Source organism: Cryptomeria japonica, chromosome 8 (genome assembly GCF_030272615.1).
Source record: "Cryptomeria japonica chromosome 8, Sugi_1.0, whole genome shotgun sequence".
Lineage (NCBI taxonomy): Eukaryota > Viridiplantae > Streptophyta > Pinopsida > Cupressales > Cupressaceae > Cryptomeria > Cryptomeria japonica.
In genome coordinates, this window is record NC_081412.1 from 348,713,373 (window position 1) to 348,726,110 (window position 12,738).

Genomic DNA, 12,738 nt, shown 5'->3' on the forward strand with positions numbered 1-12,738 from the left:
TATAAAGTGAGTCACTTTACAAGAGGGAATATTTATGAGCAAAAAGAGATTAATATCTAAAATAAAAGTGATTTTGTTATGGATATTCTGGAAAGTTCCAGGAAGGCTTTATAAGGAGGTTGTGAAAGCTCATTTGATCATTTTGACTTGTTGTTTTTCTTGAAGAGTTTTGAGAGCTTTTGCTTTCAGTTCAGCAAGCCCTAGGATGAAAAGCCTTGGATTTTTTCTTGGTTGATTGGTCAAAAACCCATTTCAGCCAACCTTGGTGGATTCCATAGCATTCATATGTGCATCTTTTGGATTGGCTTCAGTGGTGCAAGATTCCTCCCTAGCTAGCAGGTGAAATCATACAGGTTTTACACTGGAATTGACTGTTTGGACAATTTGTGAAGTCTCACAGGCAAGACAGATCGTTATAAGAATTGCAGAGATTGCTGGAAAGATGGAGATAGCTGGTTGCACGTGGGATTTCAGATTTGTGGGCGATTGCAGCTTCATTTCTAATCATTGTGTGAGCTGGGCATTAGAATCATCGGTTGATTTAGGCAATTTATGCACTTTATCTGGTTGCCATCAAGGAACTAGGCAGGTCGAGGGTTTTTGCCAAGCTTATAGTGGCGTTGGAAGGTATGGTTGGCCAACCTTATCAGCTGGTGGATGTAGAATACAACAAGGGCGAGTATCATATTTGCTGATCATCTGAAATCTGAGGGTGATGGGAGTTATAGCTTCTAGCTGGGTGTTTGGTATGGCCTTCTAAGCTGGGCATTTGAATTGTTGTATGCTTGGCATCTGATTTTGTATTGGCTGGGCGATAAGTTTCTCCTGTTGGCGTGCAAATATGGCTGAGTGATATGATACAAGTTGAGTGTGGCTGTTAATAAGTTTCCGGGCTTATTCAATGATAAATTTTGTCGTGTATCAAGTTCAGAAAATAAAATTTGTTTAACTTTGTAATTCTGCTCTGTATTGCAGCAAACTGTTCTTTTTAAATTCTGAGTATTTCAGACCTTAGAATGATGCAATATGTTTGATATTATGCTTCATCAAATCTGTGCATATCAATTTGAGTTTCATAAGTATTTATGGCATTGTGGTTCGGAAAACAATCAGCAAACTTTTAAAAAATACTCCAGTCTGAAATTCTTCAAATAGGATGCATGTAAACTGTTTTGATTTAATACCAATCCAAAAAAATAATAACATTGAAGAAAGAACAAAAATTTGGTATAGAAATAGCACAGGTTCTTACAGGAAGTGCTAAACCTAAACTTTGCAGATTTGTTCCAAGATCTGTCCCAGAAGTTGTTATTAAAAGGTAAAAGTGCATGTTCCTGGCACGTGTAACTGTCATTTGCATGTCTTTGTCAGAAATTATTACAAAGTTTTTCTTGGGCCTCTTCATTTAACCACTGCTACAGGGGTTCTCTGATTTTATTTGTTACCTTTTCTCATCATCTCCTCCATCTTGATTGTTGCACCGATGACATCAGAAGCATTAGAAATTATAGGAGGTGCCTGTCTGACAGTACTCCTTTGTTTTGAAGAATGCGTAGAAGAATCTTGTCTTTTTGTGCTTCACTGATGATAGTAGTCTTCGTCTTTGAACACTTAGAAAACCTTTGATCAAGCCAGAGGGAAGACCAATAAAAATTGTCTTTGTACTTTCAGGTGATGCGTCAGCTTGTGACCATTCAACAGTAGGAAGTGAATTGAGAAATTTTTTTCTCTGGAAAGTTTGGAGACTCTTTGCTTACTACCAACATTATTGACTCCCTCTGGAAATTTCCTTCAAATTTGCTTTGGACTTTGGCTTCATTAGAATAGCCAGACTAGAAGTCGTTTGGACAGGGGACATGCTTGTGACTGTTGCCTTGAATACCTTCAAGAACCCCAGTACATTGAAAGATAACTTTTTCTCATATCAAATCGACAAGGTTATACTTAGGGATTTCTTTTTCCATGAGCTTGGCAAAATCAATATTTCAACAAGTATAAAAACCAATCTTGATTTGGAAATGAACTCCCATCATATGTTTTGAAGAGCGGTAGTGATATGAGGGAAGCAAGTTACATGCATTTTCTGCGCAATTCAACTTGTCACCAACACATATCAAAGTCAATATTGGAATTGTTTCCCAGAAGCTTAGTTATTTTAAGCAAGTCTCTTTTTCTTCATTAAATTCTGTAGATTCTGTGAGAACTTGACATATTGCTTCTTTGGAGCTCAGTAGCTGATTTCATACTTTTAGGGTTTGAAGCCTGATCTATTTAACTAAAGAAGAGCTTGAATACTTTTATTCTTTAAGATATGGAGGTGGAGAAAACTGTTAATTTATTTGGGGTGTCTATTTGTCTTAATTGATTGCTGCAGATTGTGACCGTTATATTACAGGCAGAGGTGGATCATTCATAAATTCTGTGCTTCTGGATTGAGTCTTCTTTAGAATCTTTGGCTCACTATTTATAATGTATTTTGCATGAGAACTTCCCAGTTTGTATATGTTCTTGTTAAATTTATGACGTGTCTAATGAATAAAATGATATTTCAAGAATCAAAGTTAAAAGAGATTGAAGTTTGGCTCATAGCAGACATCATTGGTATAGAAGGATCTAGGATGCTATATATATATGCTTTTTAACTATAGTGATGTATAATTCACCCTTCTTGTGAGAGGAAGAAGTTCTATTATTATGCTTTCTATTATGCTTTTTCTATGCTTTACAATCTTGTTTCTGAATCAGTCAGTCAGTCTCCTCTGTAATCATACATAGTGATTGCTAATAACATATGCTTTGCAATCGATTAGTATGTTCCTCATGTAACTGTCATTTGCATGTCTTTGTCATTCTCACCAGTTTTGGGATAATATGTGCTTATTAACAACAAACCACTAATAATTTAGAAGTAGATATATTGACGCAAAGATAATTAGATAATGAAAATATTTTATTTATCAGTTTTAGAAGAATGTACATTAGATTATTATGCAGAAGATATTGCTTACTTGAATCTGATGCAGGCAATGGCATCAATAGCAGCGGCAGCAGAGGCAGATCGAAATGCAATGAGGATGAGGTAAATATATAACTTACAAGACAGAATTGTGTTCAGTTTTGAGCTTTATGTTTTCAAGGTACCTACCATTCAAGAAAAATTTGGTTGAAAAATATAAATTACATAAGGCGCCTTTTGTCCTTGTGTGACCTCTTCTCATAATATGTATCAGACATGAAGGAGTTGGTATAAATAGGAGGAGAAAAAGATTTGGAAGTTGGAACTTAGAATTATGAGGAAAAATTATTTGGCTTAGTTGAAGAGGGGAAAATTTAGTTTTTGGATTTTGGTTAATCTTTTTTTCCTCTTATTGATATGTTTACATCTATGTTCCATGGCATATCCTGGATGGAGATGGGAAGGATGGCAGGGGATGTGTTTTGGGGACAGCCGTCCAAGGGCCATTTTTTGGGGACGGCAATATATATATATATATATAGAGAGAGAGAGAGAGAGAGAGAGAGAGAGAGAGAGAGAGAGAGAGAGAGAGTACAAGTTAAGGAACAGCAGTTTAACAGCAGCAATATAACATGACAATAAAAATGATGTTGAATGATGTCTGTAGAAGCCTGCATGACAACCACATTCTAAAAAGAAAATGTTTGTTTGTACATCTCACACAATATCACACTGTATCAGACCATGGAAAATGCACCTTTAATCTCTTTTGCAACTGTCAATAATAACTGACTCCAACATCATATCAAGAATTTTGAAGTTTGAGACTTTTTTGAACAATGAAATAAGAAATCCAAATTTTTGCTGTTAGTGTTAACTGTTATATAACTTATACCATTAACTATGAATCTGAATCATGATATATTTATTGCAGTTATAACTTATACTACAATTGTTGCTGTCACTGCTGTCATGATATATTTAAGTGTCTCTTTTTAATGTGATGGATGATTTTCTTTTTGAAACATTATAATAAATTGCGTTTCCACAAGGGACACTTGGCTGTTGCCGGGACTGTCAAGGGATGTTTGAGATGTCCTTGGTTGCCTCAGGAACAGCCAGGTGCCCCCTATGTGTCTCCTGCTGTCCCCGATTTTAGGGACGTGTTCCAGGACACTTCTGCATTTTCTCAGTTGGGGATTATGGCTAGGGGATGTCTTCTAATGTCACACCGTCCCCAAAATGCACCAAGGGATGGATATAGGGGTTTAAGGGGTGGGGACACATCCCTGTGTGACACAGTCTTACATTTATAATCTATATTTTTGAAAGTTTTGAAACTGAATCAAAAAGGTTGGATTTAATCTATGTTACACGGGTATATGTCCCCTGCTCCAAAACCTGACGTCCCTCCCCCCTGCCATTTCGGGGACGGGGGGATGCCAAAGGGAAGCCCCCTTGCTGTCCCTGCTTGACCAAAATTCCCAGGAAACATCCCCAGCCAGTTGGGGACGTTTTGTCATCCCCTAGATGGCAAGGGGACATCCCCTTGGCATCCCCCCTTCCCCAAAATGGCTAGCCATCCCTTGCGGCTGGGAATGATTCAAGGCTTGCAAAAACCAAAAAAAAAAGTTTTTGTTTCCTAATTTTCTTTGCTTTTATTGGTCTGTGGGGGGCCCACAAGGACTTCTAAACCACAAAGGAACCCTGAAACGACATAAAGAGTTAAAACCAAACAAAACACTAACCCAACAACTTGGACTAGTCGGGCTACCATTTGGATGATCCACTTCTGCTAGAGGGTGATAGTGACTCAGATGGTTCTAAGTCTTTGCATATTGATAGCTCAAATGAGGCTTAGTTTCATAGACTGTTGTATTTTGATGTTTGAGACTTCTGGATACATGTTTGAGAATTTTGGACATTGATAGACCATGGTTTTTTGATGTTCGAGACTCTGTTGTGCTTTATTGAAATTTATTATGCTGTTGTACTACTACCCTCAAGATTTATTTACAACTGATATTGTCGTTATCAGTTATTGACATATCTCTTTCTTTCCCTCTCTCTCTATAATATATTAATATATTTTGAAAAATTCATATATATATTTAAAAAATTGTATATCACTGTCCCCTGCCAACCCTAAAAAAGGCCCTTTGAAGGACGTCCCGGAAACGCATCCCCTGCCGTCCGCCCGTCCCCGTCCCCAAAATGCTGTGAAACATATCAGTTATTGACATCTCTTTCTTCCCCCCCTCTCTCTCTATAATATATTAATATATTTTGAAAAATTCATATATCTTTAAAAATTTGTATATCACTGTCCCCTGCCATCCCCTAAAAAAGGACCTTTGAAGGACGTCCCGGAAACGCATCCCCTGCTGTCCCCCTGCCTGTCCCCTAAACACTGTGAAACATATCAGTTATTGACATCTCTCTCTCTCTCTCTCTCTCTCTCTCTCTCTCTCTCTCTCTCTCTATAATATATTAATATATTTTGAAAAATTTGTATATCACTGTCCCCTGCCATACCCTAAAAAAGGCCCTCTGAAGGACGTCCCGGAAACGCATCCCCTGCTCTCCCCCCATCCCCGTCCCCTAAACGCTGTGAAACATAGGATTTAATCAAATTACTGCCTATCTGGTCAGATTGGTAACTGTGCTTTTATTATTGGTGGCTACATAAGAGATCGTTGGATATATTTTTTATTATTTTATGTACTGAATGTTGTTGGGTAAGGTAAACATTTCATTTTGTAATCCAGTAATAGACATTATTTGTATGTTCCTTGCTTGAACGAGCATGTAATGAGGTGTGTTGTTCAATTTAAGAGACCACAGCTAAGGCATACGCAATGCAATTGAATAGGTGCATATTAGTTGCTTACTTTAGAAATGAGTTATGTCTTTAAGCTGAGTTCAAAGTCATTGCATGTTAGTGGTATGAATCATAAATTTGATACATTCTGTTCTTGTCACTATGGTCCCTGATGGACCCTGACTTGTTCTTTATTGGGACTGTGCAAACTCCTTTCAATAGAGGTGAGACTTGGGCTTGGCATAATATTGGCAAGCTACTTTTTAATTAGACTTGGACTTATGTGCAAACCTGGTGAAATATTGGCAATTTAAAGAAAACAATTGTGAACTTTAAGTGGAGAAACTTTTTAATGTATATTTCTTATCAAATCATTTGGAATGACAAAATCTAGGCCCAATGCTAGTAGAATTCAATCTAGAAACTGGGGGAGGACTAAAACAGGCAACTATCAGTTTGTTTTGCCATGCTTTCTGGGCCTTCCTTGAAAACTTTAAGCTTTGGCTCAGCTTCTTTTGATAGTGCAACGTCACAGATGAAAAATAAATTGAATGAATGATTCAATAATCGGATGATTACATTGAACGATATACACACGTATATATAGAGGTTACAAGACGATGTTCTATAATTAGAACACAACATTAAAGTAAAAGATTAAAGAGCTAAAAGCTAAATTAAGCTTAAAAGCTAATTAACTAAAAAGCTAAATGACCATTAAACAAGGAATTAAATATAGGTGACTAAAATATAATTAAATATTCTAATACCCTCCCTTAATGGTCATTCTATCTACTAACTACCCTACAAAAGACACTGCAGGTCTTTTGATCACAAATGAAAAGAACACTCTGCTGTGGTGAGACCCTCCCTGGATCTGAAAAGTGTTAATGACCAAGAATACCAAAAGCCATCCAAGCTAATGTAGCCTTCACACGCGAATTAGAGATCTGGCACACACGAATTACTGAAGCCTGAAACAATGATTTTGAGGAAAAAATCAGCAAACCCTTTTGCAGAAGAGTACCAACTCCAAAACTGACTGCAAGATACCACGGTTGTAGATGTTCGCCTTGGTAGGTGCGACCCAAACTAACTGCAACAAAGCATGATTTTTGAGGAAAAAACCGTCAAACCCTGAAATGGGAACCCTTGAAAAGAGAATTCGAAAAACCAAGAAATCTGAGGTTACAAATCATCGTTTTTGTGGGAAAAAACGGTAAAACCGAGATAACTAAAATCTTATGCGAATATCACGGATTACAGATGAGATAATTTTAAAGGGAAAATTATAAACCCTGCGAACAATTTTTGAGAAAAAAATCGTGAAAACCCTCCCATGATTTTTTGTGGAAAAAATCAGAAAACCGACAGACAAATTTTCAGGAAAAAATTGTGAAAACCCTGGGACCTGTAAGATGAGGTCTGGCCTAAATCAATCTGATCAAGGCAACGATATTCAAATATCGTGAACATGCACTGTTTCCAGGGGTTGTGGCAGTTGTTAAACTTTTGTCTGTGTTCCAACATGATGTTGGTCAAAGATGCCATCACAAAAATGGAGGTTGAACGAGGTCAACCTAATGAAAGCATGAGACAGAAGAATCTGATTCAAAAATCAGAATAGAAGCAGCTGCACAAAAAATCTGAAACCCTGGAGGAGAATTCTAGCACAAATTCCAAGGTGCAAATTTCAAGGTTTGGAAGAAACCGAGAAATTAAAATTTTCTGCACACTTAAAACAGCATAAATGGTGCCCAAAAAACAGCAAAAATCCCAACGTCCACATAAATAGCAGAAATTGTGAACCGTTTTTAAATTCCAAGGCAAATTTGCTGGCACAAAATTTGAGGCACGGAAAACGAGGCACCCAAAAAGCTCTCGAAAAACCCATCGAGAATCTGAAAACAGATTGCAGATCCGACGGCTCAAAAATCGAGGCATGAAAAACAATGCACCCAGAAAAATCTGACGACGACCCAGTTGAGGTCTCGAAAAACCCACCAAGAATTTGCAAACAAAATAAAATTTTGACTTGAACTGAAGGGTCAAAACCCTAGTTGAAAATTGCAGAAACCCTAGGAAAATTTTCAATCTGCAAAAAAAACTCCAGGTTGCAGGCTCGAAAATCTCTAGAACGCTAAAATAAAAACATGAACTGCTGCCCAGCACAAAGAAATTCGCCCACGAACCATAAACCCTCAAAAAGCCTTCTAAAAAGCAAAATCGTTTTTTAATAAAAAAACAATAAAAAAAATCTGGAAAATATTCCAAAAAGGCGGCCATGAATTTTAATTAAAAAATTCGCCAAATTTTAAAGAATCCCATCGACCCGCTCTGATACCATGAAAAATAAATTGAATGAATGATTCAATAATCGGATGATTACATTGAACGATATACACACGTATATATAGAGGTTACAAGACGATGTTCTATAATTAGAACATAACGTTAAAGTAAAAGATTAAAGAGCTAAAAGCTAAATTAAGCTTAAAAGCTAATTAACAAAAAAGCTAAATGACTATTAAACAAGGAACTAAATATAGGTGACTAAAATATAATTAAATATTCTAATAACAGATAGGTATGTGGCTAAGGTGGTATTTGAGGTGATTAATGCTGCCTCCTTAAAACTTGAAACAACAATATTTGCAAAAGACCTGTCCTTTCTCACTTTCTAAGTGCCATCCTTCCATGAAGGCTCTTTGTTTGTGTGATCTACATTCAAAAACTTTGTAAATAGAGAGAAAAACACAATGCTAGGGCTACAGAATATAATTTTTATAAAGAAAGCAAAAATGTAAACAAGTAATAGGAAAAGTTTTAAACCTATGGTTTATTCTTTTTTAGATTTACAATTTAGATTCTACAAATGAAAAACATTAGAAAGAATGAAGAAGGAAAAAAAGAAGGGAGAATGAATGAGGCAAGGGAGAAAACATTGAAGTTTGAAAAAAAGTAGGAAGGGATGTCTTAGAACTTAGTATATATTCACCCCTTCTAACTGCTTGAAAATGTGATAAGAAGAATGCAAACTTTTTATAATGTGCTTTCGTGCTGGAAATTGGATCAGAGCAATATCCAGTTTTAATCGGTTGAGTGGATCAGCAATCAGAAATGAATTTTAGAGAAGGATTTGAACAGGGGTTATGTGAATAAATGGAAGGAATGTCTAACAGTGAGTATTGTAGCAGCTGTGCAAAACATCACCTATGGGAACAGGGCCAGCAAAGCATTTAATCAGCAGGTGTAAACATCCCATGTATAACAAAGCCACACAGCTGAACCTCTTTTGTGAAGTTAAATTGGTTCAACTTCCGCCTCTGTGGGAGACGTTTGGATTCCTCTTGTTGTGCTTATTCTGTAGCGTTTTGGATGGTGCTAAGGGAGTTATAAGAGCTTTGTGAGAATTCTGAATACGTATGAGACTGTATTTGAATTCTTATCCTAGATGTTTGGTAATGTAATGACCCCTGATTAATAAATATATTCCGGTACTTACATTTGTCTAAGACACATTGATCACTGTTAATTAAAATTATTATAATTATTATAATAAATGATAAATCATTACTCTTTAGTTGTAAATGCTAAATAATAATTACTATTATAAATCAAGTAAATAATAAATAATAAATAATAAATAATTATTATTTGTAAATAAATGATAAATAATAATAATTATTATAAACCAAGTAAATGTAAAATACTAAATAATAAATCATTATTTGCAATAAACAATAAATCATGCTTCTCTTAAAAATAAAGAGTAACTAATAAATAATACAATAGTAAAAATTAAATATTAAAATATAAATGAAGTTAAATGGTTAAATAATAAAGTAGTGAAGGATAAGAAAGATGTTAATAAATAAAATAAATCGAACTATGAAAATAAATGGGAGTATGCATTAAAGTCTAATTAAAACAAACATAGCGATTTAACCCAAACTCGTGACATCCAAAAGTCACGACCCGAGCCATGATCGCAGAGGGAGCAACCGAGACGCATATGAATAACGCGTCTGTGAAATACAGAGGGGGGAGAAGGAAAAGGTGGAGAGGCGCGTATACCAGGAGACGTCATCACCATCAGCAAGGAGTATCGTGAGAAAAGCTCCGCATAACCCGCGCAGCCCAGCATACAGGTGGATAAGCAGGAAGTGCGTTGTCACTTCTATACCTTGTCGTCGCCAATAAACTGCAGAGGAAGAAACACACTGGTGCAAATGCCCAGAGCATAGTAACGAAGGAAAGAGGGTATACAAAATATCCAGATTCTGCAAATTAGTCAACAAGACCAACAGGTAACTTATGTATTAAAAGTAAAGAGCATGGTTACTGTGACTGCGTTGAATATTTTCATAAGAATCTAGAGGGAGTTTCGTAGTGAATCTCTTAGAGGCAATATATATATTGTAGAGGTTAACCATATGCATATGTTAAAGATAGGGAAGCTTGAGCAGGGGTGGGATCTCTGCCAAAGCTTGAGAACATTAATGATTTCCCTCATTAATAGAGATCCCAAATAGAGACCTTAGGAGGGCGACATCCTGAGTTGCTCCCAACTGAGAAATATTTCTCAATAGAGGGTTGGGTCAATCCAGGTAAGGTCCTACTGAGTATAGTATCCTTTCCTTGGTAACTCGATTAACATTGTTTGTTAAATAGGTAGAATAACGTATAGCATTCTTTCTTGTATAAGCGCACAAATAAATATATATATATATATATGATTAATTATCTTTCATATTGTTTGTCTACTAACGTTTGTTTGCAGGACTTAAACGCCATATAATCCAATTCCCAACTGGGAACATTACAGTGGTATCAGAGCATAATCTTGCCATCCTGTGGAGTTTATGTTAGTCTACCAGAGGAAGAAGAAACCCAACATGAACGAATTCGCCAATGAGATGAGATCTTATTTGGAACAAACAAATCACACCCTGATTAAGGAGATGAAAGAATCAATCAGGCCATCCTACAAGCTTTGAAATCTATGGGAAACTCAATCAATAAAGGGCATACTACCGATAAAAGGGATACTAGCTCTAATCATTCAGAGAATAATAATGAATGCTCAACGTCCAGGGTGCCTCAACCCCAATTCTTACCTCACAATGAGCCATCTCAGGAAGAGGAGGGAATAGAACACAGAATTAGCATTGAGGACATTGCCAGAGCATATGCCGATCTAGACCCTCATATCAGGGAAGTGGTATCCTTTAGGGATTTCTGTGAGGACAAGCGTAGGGAAGCACCCCGGAAGCATAAGAATAAAGAACTCCAACACAAAGTGAATAAAGTATCCCTTCCCAACTTTGACGGATCAGGGAAACTCACAGCCCATGCATGGTTACAAAAACTAAATACCTATTTCACTCTAAGCCCTATGACAGAAGAGAACACCCTCCAATTTGCGATTCTCCATCTAGAAGGAGCAGCTCATGAATGGTGGCATAATGGACTTGTTTCCCTAGGTCATCAAAGTATAAACTCCTACGGGGATTTCTCTCAAAAACTTACCAGCAGATTTGACGAAAAAGACTCCGAATGGTATTTTCAAGAATTAGTGCTCCTCAAACAAACTGGCACAGTGGATGAATTTATTAGCAAATTCCAAGAATTATTTGTTATGATTCCTAACCTATCCCAGAAGCGGCTAACTCATATGTTTATAGAGGGGCTCAAAGACCTAACCAAAAATGTAGTGAAACCATTCGAACCCCAAAATTTAGCCGAGGCTATCAAGAAAGCAAGAAGGGTTGAGTCTAACCAATCCAAAGAAAAGACAAAGGTCTACCCCTCCAAATCACCCTACCGAAGAGATGATTCAAGGAAAAACAATTTAGAGAAACCATGTTATTTATGTATGGAGCCCTGGAGTGCAGGACATAGGTGCCAAAAGAGGGATGAATTAATGAAGAAAAACTTATGTTTCAAATGTAGAGAGCCTTGGGAAAGAGGGCATCAATGTAAGAGAGGTAGAGTAAATCAAATAGAAGATTTTAACAAGAGGGCTAAGACCGACGAAACAGAGGGATCACTGGCAGTCATCACTCAGAACATGAGTAGACCTTTTCGAATTAAGGGAACTCTTAAAGGAAAGAAGGTGGTTGCCTTAGTAGACACAGGCGCTTCGCATGATTTCATTAGCCAACACTTGGTGGCAAAAAGGAGACTAAAAACCCAAAACTTTCCAGGATTTAAGGTCGCCCTCGCAGATGGATCCATAAATCAATGTACGAAAATAGTACCTCAAGTGGAAATCACTTTGGGGAAACATACATCAAAAGAGATTTTTATGTAGCAAACTTACAGAATGATGTTGTCCTTGGGATGCCATGGATAAATTATTTGGGGTGGTTCGTTATGGATAGCCCTAATTTAGAGATATGTTTTGAGCATTAAGGGAAACAAGTAATCTTAAAAGGCATGCCGGATGGGTGTCCCAAGCTAGTGTCTTGTAATAAAATTGAAAAAATCCTTAGACATGATCAAGGTGAATGGGTAGCTCAATGTATACTAGGTAAAACTCCTTCAGATGAACAGAGAATTCATATAGACGTCCAACCCATCCTTGAAAGATACAAAAAGGTTTTTTGTGACATTCCACCCGACCTTCCCCCAAAAAGAGGTTTTGAACATTCTATTGAATTAGGAGGAGCAAAACCAGTGATTACCACACCTTATAGACACCCCCACAAGTTTAAAGAGGAAATTGAGAAAACCATTAAGGAGCTATTGGAAATGGGTCACATTCAACCCAGCAGCAGTCCTTTTGCCTCATCAGTGGTGTTAGTCAAAAAGAAAGATGGAACTATGAGAATGTGTATTGATTATAGAGCCTTAAATAAGAAAACCATAAAAAATAGATATCCTATCCCTTGGATCGACGAGCTGATGGATGAACTACATGGAGCTTGTTATTTTTCCAAGATTGATTTAAGGTCAG

The 12,738-nt window shown here is 36.8% G+C and overlaps 1 protein-coding gene across 1 annotated transcript in view; it reads left to right on the plus strand.

The window, feature by feature from the left end:
• Nucleotides 1-12,738, plus strand: part of LOC131045351 (uncharacterized) — a 78,337-nt gene that overhangs the window by 46,139 nt on the left and 19,460 nt on the right. The window contains exon 2 of the mRNA XM_057978939.2: nucleotides 3,024-3,079. Coding sequence (XP_057834922.1) covers nucleotides 3,024-3,079 — 56 coding nt within the window. The remainder of the gene's footprint in view (nucleotides 1-3,023; nucleotides 3,080-12,738) is intronic.